Source organism: Lissotriton vulgaris, chromosome 7 (assembly GCF_964263255.1).
Source record: "Lissotriton vulgaris chromosome 7, aLisVul1.2, whole genome shotgun sequence".
Lineage (NCBI taxonomy): Eukaryota > Metazoa > Chordata > Amphibia > Caudata > Salamandridae > Lissotriton > Lissotriton vulgaris.
The window spans coordinates 1,099,157,562-1,099,179,475 of NC_141695.1; the positions used below are offsets into that span (position 1 = coordinate 1,099,157,562).

The 21,914-nt window shown below is 48.6% G+C and overlaps 1 protein-coding gene across 4 annotated transcripts in view; it reads right to left on the reverse strand.

Annotated features, from left to right (window-relative positions):
* The window catches only part of ACSL6 (acyl-CoA synthetase long chain family member 6), a 548,884-nt gene that overhangs the window by 148,012 nt on the left and 378,958 nt on the right, over positions 1–21,914 (reverse strand). For all 4 annotated transcript variants that reach the window (XM_086931549.1, XM_086931550.1, XM_086931552.1 and 1 more), the window contains 2 exons: positions 19,192–19,287; positions 3,545–3,617 (listed from right to left, as the gene is read on the reverse strand). In XM_086931549.1, coding sequence (XP_086787675.1) covers positions 3,545–3,617; positions 19,192–19,287 — 169 coding nt within the window. The remainder of the gene's footprint in view (positions 1–3,544; positions 3,618–19,191; positions 19,288–21,914) is intronic.

A 21,914-nucleotide genomic window follows, 5' to 3' on the forward strand; every position in this document is an offset into this window, starting at 1 on the left:
CCACCCCGGTTTCTGAGGCGTAGCATTGGAGTGTTTCTTAAGTATTTGGTGTAAGCTGGTTGGATCCATGTAGATTTTTGTTTTACCCTCCATTGTCACTCTGAGATGCCCTGGATAAAGCATGGCGTAGTCTATGCTGAGCTCTCTCAGCTTCCGCGGCGCAAATTGTTTCTGCGCCTCCTGTACCTAAAGTGTGAAGTCAGGGTAGAGGGATAGTTCAGAGCCATTGTATCGGAGTAATCAAAGTTCCCTGGCTTTTCGCAGGGCAGCATCCATGTCTCTGTAATTCATGAATTAATGCTATTATGGGGCAGGGGGGCCCAGAGGCAGGCCGGGGGACCAGCAAATGATGTGCGCATTCCGGGAAACAACCTTTACACGGCGATGCCATTACAACGCAGTTGTTACTACGACCGCGTTTTAACCACACAAAGCCAGTATTACGCATGTCATTACATCAACTTGCAGTAGATGGCGCGCTAACAATAAGGAATACTATAGTTTACTATTTCAACACCTTCCCTACTGTTGCGTAGGCTGGAGTTGGAATAGTAAATTATACATTTCTAATGTTAGCGCGCCACCTACTGCAAGTCGATGTAATGACTTTTGCGTAGTAATGGCATAGTGTGGTCACAACGAGGTCGGTGTAACAACCGTGTTGTAATGCCACGCAATGTAATGACTCACGTAGTAACCAGTCATATTCGCGCATTCCACTATAGCGATGAGAAGGTGTCAAAGCCTAGCAAAGTTGTAAGCAGCTGCTCCACGAGGTACTACATATTCCCAATCACTGTGGATTCGGGCATCCCCGCTATGCGCAGGTTGTTACGCTGTGACAGCACTTCAAGGTTTTCCGCTTTGTTCTGTAGTGTCGCAAATAGTTTCTCTATTTGTTTCTGCGCCCCTGAGGCCTCAACCTGCAAATCTTCGACCTCTGATACCCTTCTTTCCACCATATCAAGTCTTTCTGCCTTTTTTGTCCAAGCGTTCTGACATGCGGTCAATGCAATACGTAAGGGGTTTATTTTACCATCTAATGTAGTAAGACGTTGCTGCATAGATGTTAAGATTGTTCACAAATCCCCCCCTAGTTCAGCAAACTGGGCTCCCTATCCTGCTATCATTTATTTTATTTTACCATTATCTATGCATCTTCATCTCTTGCTCTGGTGGATTTGCGATGCTCGAACTGTAACTTTGGTTGGTTCTTGTCTGGTTTCCCCATTGTGTTGCAGCTTGCATGCCCTGTGCGTAGTTCCTCTGACTATGTTTTTGAGGGATCTTGCAATGTGCTCCTGGCTTAATTAAACTGGCCGATGTTTTAATGTCCCCTAGTTGTGCTTATGCTCTAGTACGTAGCAGTAAATTATGCATCCACCAAAGCAGCACAATGGTGATAGGCCCACCCGCCCCCCCCCCCCCAGTGAAGCAACTTACAGTTTGTAGATATTTCACCACTGTCAACCCCGGTTCTCCACTAGCGAGGGTGTCCGTTTATGCGGCTGTTCATCAGCTGCGGTGCTGCCCTCCTCCATCGCCAGGTCCGTCTCATGACTTCGAGGCAGGCGGGGCCTCAGATCGAGGCAGCAGCGGCAGGCAGTCGGCCATCCGACCTCCCGCAGCCGGGCCAAGCATAGAGGGCAATACTGCCCAGTGATCAGCCCAGCCCATGCCTCCCCAGGCCTCGGGAGAAGGGCGTCCCTCTCCACTCCTCTCGCTGAGGACAGCCATACACCTCCATGAGCTCACAAACAACACCGGGTGCAGGCCCCTGGCAGGCGACAGGCAAGTGCAGAACCAGTATTCTGGGCCCTCAGGATCAGCACTATGGAGAGCGAGGTAGGCCGCGCCCTCAGCGATGTAGACCGCCACTGCAACAAGCCTGGGATGTTCAGCCCTGCACAGTTCTTGGTGATAGCACCCTTTATTGCAGTGGGATTTCGCAGATTCCTGCTGGATTAGTTTGATGGTCTCGGGAGCTTGCTTAGGGTGGGATCATCTTGATATCAGGCAAGCTTGCCCCTTGCATAACCACATTACAGGACTGATTATGTGATAAGAGGAGCAATATCCTGAGGTGAGATACAGGTTTCCTCAATTACTAGTGGCTAGTGTTCTGGCATCCAGATTTTGCTGGGTGCGAGAAACAATGAGTCCAATTTTACCTGCAGGAAAATTTGGCTTGTACATTTGGTTAAGGCTTGGGAGGATAAGGAGCTGCCCAGCCTCGGCACCTGGCCAATCATCCCTTTTGGCAAGGCGGGCATGTAATGCTCCCCTCTGTGAGCCCTTCCCCCTCTGACCATTACCACTGACCATAACCACCCCCCCCCCCCCCCCACCAGCCCTATCACTATCTCTCTCTACTCGCTCAGAGCAGGTGGCAAGTGGCAGCATTAATCCCTCACGGAAATGGAAATGCTGTGTGCAATTCTGGCTGGAAAAAAAAGATTTTAATTTATTCCCCATTCTCTATGGATAAACTCTTAATATCACCTTACGGGTGGGATATTAGTGCATGGCACCCACGTTACGGGTACAGTTTCTATCCCACCAGTACTTTGGACCTTGTCATCGGGTCCTTAGAATTCATTACATTTCCAACCAGGCTCTTGTGATTCTTGGATCAGCATGCTCTGAAAGTACCGAAGTGAGAACAATGCTCCTTGGGTCTGTTCTTATTTCTGAGTCAGCATTCACACACTCTGGCATACAAAAACATGAAATTTCTGCCTATGTGAGAGAGTGATGATTTTGTAATTTACCAAAGTAAACAGATATGTCTAGTTTGATATATAATGCTAACTGTTGGTGATAAGTGTCTAACCACGCCGACGTGGGAACTGAGATTAAAGGAAATAAGTAATTTTGTACAAGAACACACACTTTTGTCAAGTGAGCAGGGCAACATTATTACGAGGGACTCGTGGTTTTAAAATTATCACATTAACTTATAGACCAAATTTCGCCTCTAAAATATAATCATTCATATTTCTAATGGAAGAAGGTAATTCAAATACCTCTGAAGTTTGCATGCTGGGGTGCTCCATTAAATCAAAAGATGAATCGTTGTTACTGGTACAACAACATTACGGGAGCATTAGAAATACTGGTACAAAAGGGGATTTATGTTGTTCCACCCTGAAAGAAAATAAGATCGGACCAAGAAAGGGGGAGAGCAGGAAGGGGATGTTAAGGGGGTGACCTCCTTAAAAGGATGAAGAAGGGGGTTAAGGAGCAAATTGGGATCTGGGTTTAAAAGTGGATTCTCTTTAAGAAAAGTTGTAGTTGGGGGGAAAGTCAACCTGGAAGACAGAATTTTTCATCAAATAAGGGATTTACCCAGTTGGTTTGTTAACCTGGACCAATGTAAAAGATGGGTAGGAACTACAAGAAACCAGATTGCAAAGGTACAGGCTGCACATACAAGGACTACATGTAACTCAGATATGTAAATGGTCCAGCTTCTGCTGTTACTAAATTCTTGGCTGTCCTTTATAAAATCAACTTGTACGTGTCTGTTAAGTCAGCTGCTCACCTGACGTCCAGTCTCCAGGGGTGGTGAAGGTGCATCCAGCAGTACACTCTGTCTGGCCATAGCCTTCATAAACCTATTAAGGAAACATATTTATTAGAAACGCATTTATATATCAAGCACGCCTGTTGTAAATGCATCACAAACAAAACTGTTGTTGTTTTCCTATGTCATTCGTCAATACAGATGCAGTGTGCGTGTTCACCGGTAATCTTTCTGCAGGCAGAATGTGAGTGTGTGCAGTAGATATCGATTTGATGTCCAGTAGATTATTCACTGGGAAATCACAAGTGCATGCTTTTCTTTCTGATCAGGTTTTTGCTATCTGGCAATGGCAAATGTGAGATCCGTTGGGCTTGGCTCCAGTTTGTAATCTTTACCCAAACATTCTCTAGGGGCCACTGTAGACTGTGAAGGGCTAGCACCAGTACGTTATGTAGTCTTCTTTCCCTTTCCTATCACCTACATCTCCCAGATAGATGCCACACCGTGACCCACGTACTGGTGATATGAACATGGTGGAAGAGGGTACAGCATGAGAGGAGTTGTGGCAGATAGAGTTTCACACTCCATGCCAACTCCATACTAACTTTAAGTAACTCAGACTCAGCATGGTTAGAGGCATGTATGTCTGACAGGAAATCATTGGGACACAGAATTCCTTGTATGGCTTTGATTCCAAAAGTGTGAAGGCTCATCTTCACATGACATGACTGAAATGCCTGCTTCATGGATGAAGGTGCTCAGTGGAGAAATACAGGAATTAGGAGGAGAGGGGAAGGACGGAACACTGTTCCACACAGTGTAGTCAAATGGTTTACTTGTTAGTGAGTGGTAAGGAATATGCTACTTACCAGTATGCATCTGTTCTTGGCATTTAGGATGATTGCACCTTGTTGTCCTGGAAGAGTCTTCGAAGTATCACGAGATAGGTGGCTCCTCCCCTGGACTACAGTGCGCATGGGCATGATCTCCCTCCTCAGATTGTTTTTCGCCATTGTGGCAGAGATGGAGTCCAATACGATACCTGATGACCATGCTAGAAATAATTCTGACTGCTACAGCTGCGACAGGCACCGGGGAGGATGGGTGGGCGATATGAATGTTAGCGGCCCTACATGTCAAGAACAGATGCATAATGGTAAGTGGCATATTCCGTTCGAGGCATGTGGGCCGCTAAATTCATATCTTGTGCATAGACTAAATAGCAGTTTCTCCCTTAGCGGTGGTTGCCCGAGCCAGCTGCAGCAGCCTGAAAGAGGGACTTTAGAACAGCCTGACCTACAGCAGCTTGCTGCTTGGAATGTACATCAACACAGTAGTGTTTGGTGAATTTATGTATGTTATTCCATGTGGCTGCTCTACATATGTCCTCCAATGGAATGTTACCCAGGAAAGCCATGGATGCCCCTAGCTTGCGTGTGGAATGCGCTCTAGGGGGGACTGTTACTGTGCGTTTAGCCATCTGGTAACAAATCTGAATACACTTAACAATACACCTGGCTATACCTGATTTTGAAATGGGTTTGCCTTTGTGCTGTGGTGAAAAAGCAACAAAGAGTTGTTTAGTCTTCCTGAAATCCTTCGTCCTGTCTATATAGTACAGGAGGGCTCTTTTGACGTCCAATGTGTGCAGTGATCTTTCTGCCACTGAGTCTGGATTAGGAAAGAAAACTGGCAGTTCAATAGTTTGATTAATGTGGAACTGAGAAACCACCTTGGGCATGAATTTAGGGTTAGTGCGTAGAACTACCCTATTTGCATGGACCTGTATAAAAGGTTCTTGAATGGTTAGGGCTTGCAGCTCGCTAGCCCGTCTCAGCGACGTGATCGCTACTAAGAAGGCGACCTTCCACGTTAGGAACTGTATCTCACATGAGTGGAGAGGTTCGAAAGGAGGTCCCATCAGTCTGGTCAAAACCACATTAAGATTCCAGACAGGTGAAGGTGGCCTTCTGGGTGGAATGACTCGTTTGAGTCCCTCCATAAAAGCTTTTATTGCTGGCACTCTGAACAGTGAAAGGCATTGCCTGCTCTGTAAGTAAGCCGCCATTGCCGCCAAATGAATACGTATAGAACTGTATGCCAGATTGCATCTGTATAAATGTAACAGGTAACAAATAATGTCCTGTGTCGATGCATCTAGCGGGTTTATGTCACGGCTGGAACAGTAAATGACAAAACGTTTCCATTTGGCAGCATAGCAGGCCCTAGTGGTAGGCCGTCGTGCCTCCTTAATGATGTCCATACAATCGGGAGGCAGATTCAGATACCCAAATTCTATGACTTCAGGAGCCATATCGCAAGGTTTAACTGTTGCGGATCTGGGTGCTGAACTTCGCCATGGCTCTGAGTGAGAAGTCTGGGTGTAAGGTGCAGTCTTTGATGAGGCACCACGGAAAGTTCTAGGAACGTGGTGTACCATGCTTGCCTCGCCCACGTTGGAGCAACCAGGATGAGAGTCATCGAGTGCTGTCTGAGTTTCCGTGCCACCAGAGGTATGAGTGGGGCCGGCAGAAAAGCGTACGCAAATCTGCCTGACCAGTTCATCCATATCGCATTGTCCTGAGACCGCAGGTGTGGGAACCTGGCGGGAAAGTTTGGGCATTTTGCGTTCTTGTTTGTGGCGAACAGGTTGATGTCTGGATGACCCCACTGCTGGAAGTACGGTTGCAGCACCGATGTATGAATCTCCCACTCGTGCACCTGATGACTGTGCTGGCTGAGCAGATCCGCCATCTGGTTGTCCTGGCCCGGGAGGTGCTCCGCCATTAGGAAAATGTTCCTCTGAATGGCCCACTTCCACATACTCTGTGCCAAGTGGGACAACTGTGGAGAGTGAGTACCTCCCTGCTTCTGGATGTAATACATGGCCGTCATGTTGCCATCCGGATCAACACGACCTTGTTGCACAGATGTATCTTGAAAGCCTTCATTGTCATGAAGATCGCCAACAATTCCAGCAGATTGATGTGCATCTTCTTCTGTTGATCCGACCATAGTCCCTGCACTGTGTAATGAAGGAGATGCGCCCCCCCACCCCAGGAGGGATGCGTCCGTCGTGAGCACTATTTGTGGGACAGGCTCTTGGAACGGTCGTCCCTTGCAAAGGTTGCGTGTATTCCACCAATGCAGAGAGTTGTACGCACGACCGGTCACCAACACTAGGTCTTTCAATTGTCCTTGAGCCTGATTCCACTGTCGTGCCAAACACTCTTGGAGCGGACGCATGTGCAGTCTCGCGTGCGGGACTATGAATATGCAGGAGGCCATCATGCCTATCAACTGCAGAAACACTCGCGCCTGTAGTGAGTGTTGTGGTCTGAATCTGCGAATCAGCAGCTGCATGCTGTCGATTCGCACAGAATTTGGCTGGGCTGTGGCTGTCACAGTGTCCAACGTCGCTCCCAGGTACTGCTGTACCTGAGCGGGTTGAAGATGCGACTTAGGATAGTTTAGAGAGAATCCCAAACTGTGCAGGAGATGAATTGTGCGGGACACGTGGCTGGCGCACTGCTGGGCCGACTTTGCTTGCACAAGCCAGTCGTCCAGGTAGGGGTAGACATGAATGTGTTGTCTCCGAAGTTGTGCTGCCACTGTAGCCAAACATTTGGTGAACACTCTGGGAGCGGTGGTCACCCCAAAAGGTAGCACCTTGAACTGTAGTGCTTGTTTTGTATGGTGAACCTGAGGTATTTCCTGTGTGCCTGATGAATGGGTATATGGAAATAGGCATCCTTCAGATCCAGAGTTGCCAGACAATCCCCCTGACTGAGCAATGGCAGGACCTGCTGCAGAGTCAGCATGTGGAAATGTTCTGAAAGGATGTATAGGTTCAAGGGTCTCAGATCCAGAATGGGTCTGAGAGTCCCGTCCTTCTTTGGGACTAAGAAATAGAGAGAGTACACCCCTGTTCCGTGCTCCTCTAGAGGCACCAGTTCTATGGCCCCTTTTTGCAGCATGCTGGCCACTTCCTGCTGTAATAAGTTTATGTGCTCTGCGGACATAGGATGGTGTCTTGGGGGTATGTCGGGTGGAGTGGATGTTAGTTCTAAACAATACCCGTACTGGATAAGTTGCCTCACCCACCGGTCTGTGGTAATGCCTTCCCAGACCGGCGGGAACTGCTGGAGTCGTCCCCCGACCGGTGTTACATGGCCCAGGGGCAGTGACAAGACGTCACTGTTTGGTATTTGCTGAGGACCTGGTGTTATTATTTCCACGTCCTCTGCCTTTGGTGCTGTTACCACGGTATCCACCTCTATTGTTTTTGTTAAAGGTGGACTGCGCACCACCTTTATTGTATTGTATTTGCTGGGATGCTTGCCCTCTTGACAGCCCTCTGCTACCTGAGCAACGAAAAGAACCCCCTCTGAACTGTTGAGACTGCAAGGCCCCCATGGACTTAGCCGTCTCGGTGTCTTTCTTGATGTTTTCAAGAATCGTGTCAACGTCAGGCCCAAACAAAAAATCAGGGTTAACGGGGTGATTGAGCAAACTTGTTTGTATTTCAGGCTTAAACCCTGAAATTCGTAACCATGCCTGCCTCCTTAGCATTACACTAGTGTTAATGGCCCTGGCTGCAGTGTCCGCTGAATCTAGTGCACACTTGATAGAAGCGTTTGATATCAGTTTCCCCTCCTGAATCAACATGTCCGCCCCCTCTCTATATTCATTAGGCAGGTGTTGCAACAATTGCTCTAGGGTATCGTAGTGAGCCCTATCGTATCTAGCCAGTGAGCCTGTGTATCGGCTATTCTCCAAATATTCGCTGCCTGTGCAGCAACCCGCTTCCCAGAAGCTTCCAATACTTTAGATTCTTTCCGCCATATTCATGAAAATCGGCATGTGCGATTCTGAAATAGCGAAAAAAAGCGAATCGCTATTCAGAAATCGCAAATCCGAATTCATGAATAATTGCGATAAAAAAAAGCGATTCGCACGCGATCGCAAAATCCGTTAGCGATGACCGAAAATCGCAGAATAATCGCTATTTCCGGCTACCCGCCCCTGGACTGCGAGCTCGCAAATAGCGATATCGCTATTTGCGATATCGCTATTTGCGAGATTGCAAACTCGGGAGATCGGGAAAACGGGAAGTCGCATTTCGAGCCCAGTGATGACATCACAACCAGGAAGCTGCCGGTTCCCACCACCATTTTCCACATTGAGGCAGAGAGAGAGGGAGCATATTGGAGAGCTGCAGCTAATCTGGAAAATTACACTCATCCACAACCCTATACCATGGCTGAGGAACCTGCACCTGGCACCAGCAGCTCGTCTGGGCGCAAGAGAAAATTGAAATTCTCTGAGCAGGAGCTGGAACACCTAATTGAGGGGGTTGTGGCCAACCATGACCGACTGTTTGGCGCAAATTCTCGGAGGGTCCCTGAGCAGGAGAAGCGGCGCATATGGCAGGGGATAGCCTCGGCAGTGAACTCCGTGGGAGTGGCGGCCAGGTCCCTGGAGGAATTAAAAAAGCGGTGGTACGACCTTCGAGGCCGTGCCAAGGAGAAGGTGGGGGCGCGCCTTGGGGAGTCCTCGGGCACTGGAGGAGGAGGACCAACTGTACCACCCAACACTCCCATGGAGGACCAGGTCGAGAACACCCTGGAGAAGGAGGCCTGTGTCGGTTTTACTACACTGGACTCATCCCGCACCACCCAAGACACCCAAGGTAAGTGGCATGCGACTGCGACCCTGCCCCCTATGGATGTCCATGACCAAATAGGCACCCCCAATGTCCCATAGGCATGCCATAGTTGCACATCAAGGAATGTCCTGAAGCATTGTGGGAGATGTAGTCTGGCCACAATGTTGTAGTACCACAATGCAGCCAGACAGGTCCCAAAGCACACAAAGCCACTGCCATTCAGGGAATGTCACCCAGCATGCATGTAGCAACTGCACGTCTGCCAGATACATGCAACTAATGATCCACCACTTACCCCCACAGGTGGCGATAGCAGCGACAGCGATAGGCTGGAGATCGATGAAGGCGTCCCGGAGGTGGAGGTGCCAACACCAACCCAGGCACCAGCCCCTGCCGCTGCATCTACACCAGCAGCAAGTACCACCCACAGCGTCCTGTAACTGGTGCAGCACCCACATCCGCTGGCAGGCCAGCCCCCATTGTGCCTCCTGCCACCGCTGCTCCTCCCACAGCCGCAGCCAGGGCAGTCACTCCTGTGCCCCCTGCATCTACTACAACAGGCGCACCAGCAGTCACACCCCCTGCGTCTGGCGCACCTGCAACACCGGCGGCCATACCCCCAGCAGCTGTCGCCTCTACATCCGGGGCTGCGCCAGTGTCCACACAGCGGGCAGCCTCACACTCAGCCCAGCAGGGCAGGCGTGGCAGGTCACGCCAGCACTCCACAGCAGCTAGCAGGCGGGCCAATGCTCATGGACTGGCGCGGCTCAGCGTCGAGAGACGCATGCTCCGCATTCACCAGCGCCAAGCTCAGCAGCAGGGAGCTATACAGCTGCAACTGCACATGATAGGGTGCAATGTGGCCTCTGTTGCAGGCTACATGGAAGGCATGAGGGCAGACATGGCAGGTGTGGGAGAAGGACTGGCCCGCATGGCTGCAGCCTTGGAGGCCAACACCGCGGCCATGTCGAGAGAGCGCAGTGGAACACGCCGGCGCCACCGCCAACTAATGACCCGGCTTGCCACTAACAGCAGGGCAAGTTACGTGTCAGCCAATGCTACATCTCTGTTGGCGCGGCGCACCCTGACCCAGCAGCACCAGATCATACAGTGCAGCGAGGACATGACAAGGGTGCTGGAGACCCTCACCACGGCCGTAATTGCTCTTCACCCTCCAGCTATTCCATCTGTTGTGGGGGGTGATGATGCGAGTGAGGGGGCGTCCAGCGTCAGCTCTCAATCTGCCTCACAGGCCCCACCACACACCCGCAGCACCAGGCCCCCCCCATTGCCTGAAGCCCCGGAGGAGGATGCCCCTCAGAGGCGCTATGGCGGAACGCGCACTAGGCGCTCCTAGAGAACTGCTGTATATCAATGGCACAGGGTAAGGTTAAGCCTGCCATGTAGTGATGCACAGCAGTATGGCGTAATACTGTTTGTTGGACTTATTTGGACAGGAACCTTACTTTTATTTTTGTGAAGTTAACAAATACATTTATTTTGCTACACACATTAGCGTTGTGTCATCATTACATTTTGCATGCATTGTTGATTTGTGGGGTGATGGAAGTGGTTGTACTAGAAACTGTTCACTGTGATGTGGTTGCGACGTCTGTGCCCTTCTGCTGGGTTCTCCCCATGTGCATGGCGCGCATGTGCAGGTGGCCGGTTGTCCCCCTCAGATTCACTGCCAGAGATGTCAACAGGTATCCGGCGCTTGGTTGCAATGTTATGTAGTATTGCGCAGACAGCGACAATGCGGCAGCACTTTTCAGGACTGTAATACATGGCCCCACCTGTCTTGTGCAGTATGCGGAACCTGCTCTTGAGCAGGCCAAATGTCCTTTCTATGCAATTCCTTGTCCGTATGTGTGCGATATTGTAGCGCCGTTGCTGGGGTGTAGCAGGGTTGAGGTATGGGGTCAGGAGGTATTCACGGAGGGCGTAGCCACTGTCACCTGAATGAGAGGAGCAGATGGTGATTGCCTGTGCTGCGCTGTTACATCTTTGCAATGTGACATTTCAAACAAAGTGTACTTACCAAGTAGGTGTCCTTCCCCAAACTCTCCCCTGACCAGTCGTGTGTGGAGTCCGCTGTGCCGGAAAATTAAGGAGTCATGGGTACTCCCTGGGTACTGTGCGACAATGTCGGTGATGTATGTCTTAGCATTGCAGACCATCTGGATGTTGAGGGAGTGGTAGGACTTTCTATTGCGGAACATATACTCCATGCCAGCTGGTGGGCAGATGGCGACGTGGGTACAGTCTATACACCCGAGCACATGTGGAAAATGGGCTACATTGTAGAATTGTAGCTTGGTCATGTCCAATTCCTGTTGGCTGGCGGGGAATTTGATGTGACGGTGTAGCTGGGTGAGCATGGCGTCAACAAAAGTGTGGAGGCAGCGTGACATGGTGGGCTGGGATATCCCCACAGCAGCCGCTACTATCCCCTGGAAACTCCCGGAGGCCAGGAGGTGCAGGCTACACAATACCTGCACATGTGTAGGCACAGCATTGGTACGGCTTGTTGGGTGCTGCATCAGGGGGTCAAGGTCCTGTATTAGCTGCATTATCATTTCCCCATTCAGCCTGCATTTAGCATATATCTGCTCTCTGGTTTGGCCCAGCAAGGTGACCCGCTGGCAGAATATCCTGTCCTGGATCCTGCGTCTCCTCCGTGCTAATCGCTCTAGCCTGCGACGCCTCACCACCATGTACATTCCTGGCATTGTGGGACTCCTAATGCTGCTGATGATGATGGTCCTTATGTGTGATTGGTCAGGCCAGTACCTGTTGGTGATAGGACAACGGTTTTTTGAAAGTTTTTTTTCCATGGCATTCATGGTTACCACCTGCTTTGAGTTGTCCTTATTTTGCGCGGTGCAAATTGCGATTTTTGGGTTTTTCGCTAATAGCGATTTTTCTTGAATACCGATTGCGATTATATTGCGATTTCGCTATTATTTTCGCAGAATCCGTGGTGTGTCGCTATTTCCGAATCGCTAATGCTCACCTGCCGGGATTCTGCGAATATATTAGCGAATTCGCAAATATGTGTTTGCGAATTCGCTATTTTGTTGTTGAATGCCGATTACGGAAATTGCGCCCGCATTTGCATTTTCGCAGCGATTGCGGGCGCAATTTTACTTCATGAATCAGGCTGTTTGTCTGGGGGAGGAGCATCACCACTTGTTTGTGAGTTCGCCCACTTCCGGGCATTGGAGACCACCAAAGAGTCCAATGGCAATTGACCCCTTATATACGTAGGGTCCACAGGAGCAGGCCTGTATTTTTTCTCAATACGTGGGTTCACCACCCGTGCTCTGGTTGTGTCCTCGAAAATGTCATTGGCGTGTTTTAGGACACCCTTCAGCATCGGCAGTGTCTTCACTGATCTGTCCGACGTAGAGAAGGTATCAAACAGAAAGTCCTCCTCAACTGGTTCTGCATGCATTACCACATCGTGGTTCAACGCCTCCCTTTCAATCAGAGCGTTGAACGCCGCAGTATCCTCTGCGGGGGCTGTCTTTACTTGGTAAAACTGGGTGTCCGCCGTCCCTTGATCGTCGAGCACATCCTGCGAATCGTCCTGATTAGATGCATCAGGATAGTTGAATTGTTCGTCATTTTGGTCATCCCCCCCACCATCCTCAGTGCGTGTGGGGGAATGTGTAAAGGCTTGTCCATAAGGCCTGACGGGCTCGAAAAGAACCGGCGAGGAAGCCGAGTCTCTTTTCCTTTTAAGTGGAATTTGATAGGATTCCATTGGATTCTCCGGCAAGATCTTCCGTTTCAAAAGGGTGAGTCTTCCGGTTGCAGTGTCAATGTACAACTTCTTTGATTTTTCAGAAGAAGGTGGAGTGGAACCGACGCCTTCAGGAGTGGCGGTCGTTCCCTTAAGTTTTGAGACCAGTTTACCAGGGTCGGTGCCCTGTGCCGGCCTAGAAGTTTTAGGTCGTGCAGTCGGAGGCAGTCCAAAAACTATAGGTGGAGGTCCGGATGGCTGTTTGGCTATTTTCACGGCCATTGCCAACTTCGAGCCAGGTGTCGCACTGGGATTCCCAAAATGGCCGCAGCTTGATGCGTCAGGTTCTAAAGCGGCCATTTTGTGCTTGTCTTCCAGAACCTTCACCAGCATCAACTTGTATGAATTCGGGCTGAGGGGCGGCTGCGACTCAAGTCCGTCTTCAGTGTCCACGCCCCCGAGGGCAGCCTTAGATGACGCCGCTCCGTCTCCTTGGGCCTTTGGCACCTTTTTGGATGTGCCGATCTTTGGGTTGGCACCCTTTTGTGACCCCGAAGGGACAATGACACTCCGAGCCTTCTTATGATCCGATGGAACAAGGCTTTGCGAAACGATTACTGGTTTGACCAGTTTCTGTTTCGGTTTCGATTTGTCTTTAGTCAGTTTCGGTTTCGTTTTCGAAGGCGTACCCACCGAAGGCTCTGAAATATTCTTAGCCGGGCCAGTTTGCGGGGCTGTAGAATGAGCATAAAGATCTTGGCTAAGGCCTTCCGGCGATGCTTCGACCTGAGCCTTTGACAAGACAGTGTCACTTTCGACCCCCGAGGGTTCGGCCGGGTCGTGCTCATCGCTGGAGCCGCCCTCTGCGGCTCCAATTGCCATGCCTTCGTCTCTTACCTCGACGGCCCCATCGTCTTCTATGTTCTCATCGTCCACCTCTTCTCCGTAGTAAGATTCTTGACAGGAGGCCGGGTCGGAGAAGTGCTCCGGTTCCTCCTCTAGGACGCCCTCGTCATCCCCAGCCTCGAAGATATCCTCCACATGCGACGCTCTCCGCGCCGGTAGCCTCGCCTCACGTCGAAGAGCGAGCGCCTCTTCCGAACTGAATTTTGAACAGGCCAAGCAACTCCCCTCGTCGTGGTCTGGAGACAGACATCTGTTGCACACAGGGTGCACGTCTGAGAGAGGATACTTCGCGTTACAGACTGGGCAACGTTTAAACGGGGCCTGGAATTCCATCGTCGATGTCAATCTTCGAACGGGCCTAAAAATCTGGGAGCACACGTGCTCAAGTATCCGGGAACCGGATAAGTCAACTCAGAACCGAACGAAGTACAATACCGACGCTTAAAAAGGCCTTTTGGCCTGAAGAAAACAAGTTTTTCCTATAGGTTCCGAACTAGAGTCACAGAACACATCCGATCCCAATGGCGGAAAAAAACAATCTGAGGATGGAGATGATGCCCATGCGCACTGTAGTCCGGGGGAGGAGCCACCTATCTCGTGATACTTCGAAGACTCTTCCAGGACAACAAGGTGCAATCATCCGGACCCAACACCAGGTGGCGATCTATGCACAAGAAATGAATTTAGCGGCCCACATGCCTCGAACAACCTTTTCTATAAAATCAGCAAACCACAAGAAGCTTTTGAAGACTTCGAAAGTAGCCAATCCAATACCACTGGAAGTTTAATTTTATGTATCCTGAATTTTGTGTGGCTATTGTGCTCCTGTGGTAGCAGACGTCCACCACTGCATTCACACTGTGTGAATCCAAGAGGCTTTCGGTGGCGGTGAGACCAACTCATTATCCCTTGGAGTTGCATATTTTATGGAAGGATGGGCTGATCAATCTTTTTTGAGTGGCCAGTTATAGCAAAGCAGACTGGAATTCATTTTTAAATGTCTGTTTTCGAATTGAGGTAAGGATTGATACCACGGGTGATGCCATGTTACATGAGCCAGTGTGTGGACTATTGAGGGGTTCCAGGCTACAGATACATGTACAGATCGTTACGTTGCCACATTGTAATGTAGTTAATGGCTCGCATGAACACAAATGCAGCCTTAAAAAAAGTAATGAGTGAAGAATTGTTCATTATTGGTAAGGTATGTGCTTCAAGCCTAACATTGTGACACTAACATTGCAGTTCCTAATGTAAATTCAAACAGATTTGAGCTGCATTGCACTGCAGTAGAGCCTGCAATGTGTTAAATGTTTGCCAAAGGTAAACCAGTAGGTTTCCCTCCAAGGAAAGTCCTGTGCAGTATCCAGGAGTGCTTGTCCAAGTCCTCAATTATTCTCCTCATCTGGACGGAAACCAAGACAGATGTCACAAATAATATAATTTAACATGTCACGAGTCATGTAATATGTAACATTATAAGCAGTATATGATAGAGGAGCAAATAATAGTTCACTAAACTATAAGTAGCTCATTTCAGTGGTTTTGAGGTTTTTTAACTTTAGATGATGTCGCATTTCTACACCTAACCATAACATACAAACTATATTACCTACATCCGGTCGCCAGTAGGTAGTTATAGTTAGGAGCTTGTTTCTATTCAAAAAACGTTTTTCTTTTACCAATATCTTTGGCGCCGTTTGACGAATCTTTGCAAAATTGTTTAAACTAATTGGGCAGTCCGGTGAGCTCCTGTGTTGAAAGTTTCGGGGTGATTTTTCAAGGGGGGGCTGGTAAAAAGGGGGGACCCCAAAATGCGTTTTCTCCATGTAAATTTCCACAGGAAACTTTAGACATGGCTTCAGCCCGAACTGCTAAACGGAATTACAACAAATTTGCCAAAAAGGTAGCTCTTGGTTCAGAAAGCACTCTTGTGTAAATTCGTTCAGTAGTTCCTGAGAAATTTAAAAATTTCTCAGATATGCAAATATGGCCACAGAAGATTCACGAAGCCTCCCGATCTCGTGCCTGCAATCTGATTGGCTGTCAACAGTTCCAACCAGGAAGTGTTGGCAGCCATCTTGTGACTTGGTTGAACCGAGTCACCAGAAAAAAGGTTAAAAAGCAATAATAATAAAAAGAAAAGGGGCGGGTTGAAATACCCTTACCCCCTAGGCAAGGACCCCTAGGGCCAAAAAAAGCATTTATTTAAAAACAATTTCAACGGGATTCGCACTGGGTGTGCGAATCCCGACAAAACTTTTCTTTTTAACGAAGTACAGTCTCCCACACTTCATTTCTTTTAAGCCCCAGGTGGGCCAGGTCCCGGGGGCAATGCCAGATAATGATGCAGGGGCCTGCAAGGCCCCCACAGTCCTAGGGACTGCCACCTCCCCGGGACTATGTTTGGGTTGGGCTTGAAGATGGTAAAAAGTTAGGCCTATTTGTATGGATCATCCCACGAGAGTCTCACAGTAGTGGAGAAGTGTGGCTCAATGATTAGAGCGGCAGACCCTGATGCAGAGGTCTAGCTTGGGACCAGGGTTCAATTCCCCGCCTCGGCGGGTCTTGGGCTCAAAATTCCACGGACCTGATAATTCTCGCCTTGGTGCCTATTCCAATCATGGAGTCCCAATCTGCAACTCTGGGCAATAGCATGCTTAATCTCCACAACGGCCCCCACAACGCTAAGGATGCCTGGCCTCCACCTTGGGGGTGCCCAGGAGTGGACACCTCACAGGGATAGCCAGGATGGGTTCCACAGCGGTATTCGTACAAGCGCCTTGAGACCCTTGCGGGTGAGTAGTGCGCTATACAAGTATCAATTTACATTTACAGTACTGAAAATGTAAAAAATAAGACCCTCAGCTTTACTGTATGTCAACCATTTCCGTACCTCAGAACTGAGTAATCGGATTGGCTAGCTTCAACTACGATGAAAATGTGCAAGGGGGGAGGGCCACCTCTGGTGGTGATGGGGTAATATTTGGCCATAGCCAGGCCCTGCTGCTGCCAACCCCATGTTTCGCACAGCTAATAGCCATGTGCGGCGGGGGGTTGGCCACCTGGGGAGGGTGTTGGCCGACTATGAATGGTTAGACACATGACCTAGCTGAAAGCCTTGCACCCTCAAAGTGGAATACCTCTAAATTATTCTACAATCTGCTATGCCTTCAGCAATCTTCAGCGAGCTTCTGAAAGTAAATATCCACACCTTGTAAGTATTCTTGCTACATAGAATTTATCTATAAAACTGTATTAACATTATTTAACATGGGCATGTGACCAGATAGCCACTGGTGGGTAATATATTGTCAACAGAAGTGCTGGCCTTTCTCACAGTTTACACTAATTCCATGCTATGGACCCTATGATGTATACTACTATGGTGTTATCAGTGATATCATCAATGACGTCATTTGATATATTATCAGTGATGCCATTGAACATATTGTGAGTGATGTAACATGCGAGGTCATAAGCAGTGCATGATGGGGCTTATGCTTTAGTTAGCTCAATAAATCACAACTAGTTACGTTTTTATCTTATTTTAACACCTATTTTGTCACTTTAACCTTTGGTTTTTTCAGTGATTTTCTTGAGTTTTTTGGGGGGCCATGATAAGGCTGACCGATCAATGTCTTGCAAACGCCCTACTGGTACGAACATTAAGCATCGGATAGTTTTGTGCTCCCAGTGTTTGCTTTTAAACCAGCTTCAAAACAAGAAAATGTGTTATATCACCTCAACCGCCTTCTCGCTTGTGGTGAGCTCAATAGGTGGCGCTATTTGCACACAAATCGTATAAAAGTAGCTACAAAAGGGAGCTGCAACACTTGGTCAAAGTTAAGAAGTCGCGGAAGTGATGCAGCTCAATTTGCAGAGCTTTGCTAATTTACCTAATATGCTTTGTAGGTAGGGTGGCCAGGCGTCCTGGATTTGCCCGGACAGTCCCGGGTTTTCACCAGCTGTCCTGGAAGATTTCGGCAATTTTGGCTCATGTCCCGGTTTTTAGAGTTGCTCGAATGAATCCAGTGAGAGACACTTAGTGGGTGTTCTAAAGTTGGGCTTTTTAGCAGCTGTTGTGCGTTTCCTTCATTTTTAAATTGTATTGCACGGAGAGGTTGGCAGAACTGTGGAGCATTACATTAACTGGCGTACATTGACAAGTCTGGAGAGTATAAGAAGTTTAATGAGACAAATCAAATCTGTCTTGCCATATCCTTTGCGAGGTGTTCTTGACAGCATATAAAGAAAGAGCTGCAAGCGTCTGTCTTCAACAATAGGTCAGGAAAACAGTATGCACTGAAGCGACCTTGCGCATCACTAGCCATTCCCAAATTTGGAAAAGAGCCGCTGTTGTTCATTATGGAGGAACAATTTGAAATACCAGATAGTTTCTTATTCCAGGAAGAGACTTGGAGGAAGAAGGGTTCCCAAGAGCTCGGGTTTGGTTTTGTATTGTCTCGGATGTTACTGAGTGAACCCCAGAACAGTAGTTCTAAGTGAAATAGGGGGAAGGCGTTTGGAGCGCTAGCATTAGGAGGATTGTCCTCCGCAGGGAAACTGGCCTCACATTACAACCCTTACTAATGTCTAGTTGAGCCCCTAAAGAGTTTAGTGACTGAGCACCATATAAAATACAATAAAATGTAAAACAAATACAAAAATCGCAAGTAGAAAATGTGTAGGCAGTTGAAGTTCGGTAAAGAATTTGTCATGAAGCCTTCAGAGATGGCCTCGGCACTCAGCACCATTAGGAATCCCAGAATGTGTGTAGGGTCACAGTAATGGAGTTTAGATCTTAAAAGCCAGGGGATTTGTCAGGGTCCAACTCAAACTACGACTGCATCATGATACTCCATCCAAAGGTAGATCGACCAAGCAGCCACAAGTCAGCTCCAGCGTCTGCCTGACTAGGACCTGGCTTAGAATCAAAGGCAGCCCTGGCAAATCTTCAAACCAGGTCCACTTCCTTCATGTCTCTTTCTTCCATCTTTCTTTTTACTTTCTCTCACTCCCATCCTCTCTCCATTTTTGCCCCCACTATGCCTGCTGCCATAAACTCTAGGTAAGTAAATGAAGAAACAGCAGACATTGACCTTGAAAATTGTCCTTCAATGACGCCATCCCTCCAGTGAAATGACTGATGGGATAAATGGCCAGTCTGGCCCTGGCCTCTGAAGCAAGCACTTGAGGGAAGACACCAGGCTAGAACTGAGACGGTTAGCACAGTTTATCTCTGGAGCAGACATGATTTTAATACTGGCCACACCTCTATATTTTATACAATCATTGAATGTAGAAAGCAATGCTTGGGGTTCACGTGTTCTTAGACCATACCTGACATCCAAGGGCTGCTCGCAGAAATCCCAGGACAGTCGGGGAAGCTGGAGCTGCTCCGGTCACAATCATTCGGACCTGTCCTCCGAGGCTTGCCTGGCGTACAAATAAAGGAAAAGGTCAATTGGATGAAGAAGGCCCTAAATGTGGCTCAGTGCCAGTGATCACCATATTGATTCAGTCCACTGAGTTAAAATAACCCCTCCAAACCCCTCACCCCAGACACACAGTGGTCGTTCCCTTATAGGCATGAATTAGTCCCCATCATTACAGAAGCAAAATGTAAGCTAATGGACAAGGGTTTGGGCACTGAAGAAATAAGTGGTATTGACATGACTTGAAAATATCCAGATAAAAAAGTGAAGCTGTGCAGGAGTAATACATGTTCAGTGCAGGAGTAATATAGGTTCTGTCCACATAGAGCAGGTGCATGATGAAACCAGCCGAAACTGTGGCACTCTTGACGGAAGGCCAAGAGGCAAAGATTCATTATAAAGTATTTACTTGGTACATGTAAGAGATTTTCACTTCGGTCAGGGATGTATGTGACATCTTATCCAACTGGAGTAAACGACATCGATTTTGGGTCATTGTAATGGAGACCAGAAAGAGGTAACAAAGAATAACCTAAGCCAAAAACAAGAGATTCTAAACTAAAACAACCTATCCCCCTCTGCTCTGGTATTCCATGGAAAAGGGAGAGAGTCCGGAGCCCCCGGTGAACATGCTCATGGTGCGCTTGTACTTGCTGCGCTGGGGAAGCTTCTTGTCCTCTGTCCCAACCCTGCAGCACCTGCTCATGATGTCACTTAAAAGCCTATTTTAGCCATGCTGGTGTTTGGCACCTGCTGGCAGGTGAGTTAAGCCACTGTGCAGACTAGTTCTGTAGTACATTTAATTATCTTCTGCCTGGTGCCTGCGGCAGTGAAGAAACAGGTTTTATGTAAACTTATTTTGTTTTTCATCGCGCTGTGTGTTTTCACTGCATAAGTGGATCTCCAAATAAAAATGTTTTCCAAGATATTTTTTCAGCAACAACTTTTATTTGCATGACAAATTCTCCCTCAAAGAGCAGGGTTTGCAGATTTTTTTTTATCACGCAAAACCTTACTTTTTAATGGATTTTATAACTATTTAAAATACTTTGTAACCTCCAAGTTGACAATGTTTTTGGCTACTTTGACACTACTACTTTTTACCTGCAACTGGGCTTTTTGGTGAATCGATGGAGAGCATTATTGAATGTAGTTGTAATTGCATTTATATAGCGCTTACTGCCCCTGACGATGCATTGAAGCACTTTTTCGGTGAGTAGCACACTACTCCGGAACCCAAAAAGGATTAGTAGTTAATTAGTATAGTAAAATATGAAATTAATTTGAGCGGTGGATATGTTAGTTTGTTATTTGGAATTGAAAAAAGATAGTGTAGGGAAGGGTTTGCAATTATATAGCGCTTGCAACCTCTGAGGAGATGCTGAAGCGCTTTTCGGCGGGTAGCACGATACTCCGAAACCCAAACATGATTAGTTGGCAATTAGTATAAGGAAATATGAAATTAACTTAAGCAGTGGACATGTTAGTCTGTTATTTGGATTTAAAAGGAATAGTGGAGAAATAGAAAAGGGAAGGGTCCAGATTTTTTTTTTAATGGAGTTCATAACAGAAGGAGGGGATTTTGGATGAGTAAAGGGGAGGTAGAGGGGCGAAGAGTCAGAGGGAAGTGTTTAGAAAGGTTTGTTTGGGAGATCTGAATAGTAAAAGAGGTATGAGATGATGCAAGGAGGGGAAGAGGAGAGAAGAGTCTAGAAAGGGTTAATTTGGGGATCACAGTAGTGATATGGGGTTTGGGATGAGTGTGAGAGTGGAGGTAGAATCAATCAATCAATCAGTGACACTTATAAAGCGCGCTACATACCCGTGGGGTCTCAAGGCGCTGGGGGGGGGGGAGCCGCTACTGCTCGAACAGCCAGGTCTTCAGCTTCTTCCTGAAGGAGAGGTGGTCTTGGGTCAGGCGCAGGTCGGTCGGGAGGGAGTTCCAGGTCTTGGCGGCCAGGTGGGAGAAGGACCTTCCTCCTGTAGTCGCTCTTCAGATGCGGGGGACGGCGGCGAGGGCGTGGTTGGCTGATCGGAGGTGGCGTTTGGGAGCGTAGAAGTTGACTCGGCTGTTGAGGTAGCTCGGGCCTTGGTCGTGTAGGGCTTTGTGTGCGTGGGTGAGGAGGCGGAAGGTGATTCTTTTGTTGACGGGGAGCCAGTGAAGGTCTCGCAGATGTCCGGAGATGTGGCTGGTTCGTGGGATGTCGAGGATGAGTCTGGCTGAGGCGTTCTGGATCCGCTGGAGTCTCTTCTGGAGCTTGGCGGTGGTCCCGGCGTAGAGGGCGTTGCCGTAGTCCAGTCGGCTGGTGACGAGGGCCTGGGTGACGGTCTTCCTGGTCTCGGTGGGGATCCACCAGAAGATCTTCCGTAGCATGCGTAGGATGTTGAAGCATGCCGAGGAGACGTTGTTGACTTGCCTGGTCATGGAGAGGGAGGAGTCCAGGATGAAGCCCAGGTTGCGTGCATGGTCTGTCGGTTTGGGTGCGGTGCCCAGGGCGGGAGGCCACCAGGAGTCGTCCCAGGCGGAGGGAGAGGAGCCCAGGATGAGGACCTCCGTCTTGTCCGAGTTCAGTTTCAGGCGGCTGGTCGTCATCCACTCGGCTACCTCTTTCATCCCTTCGTGCAGGT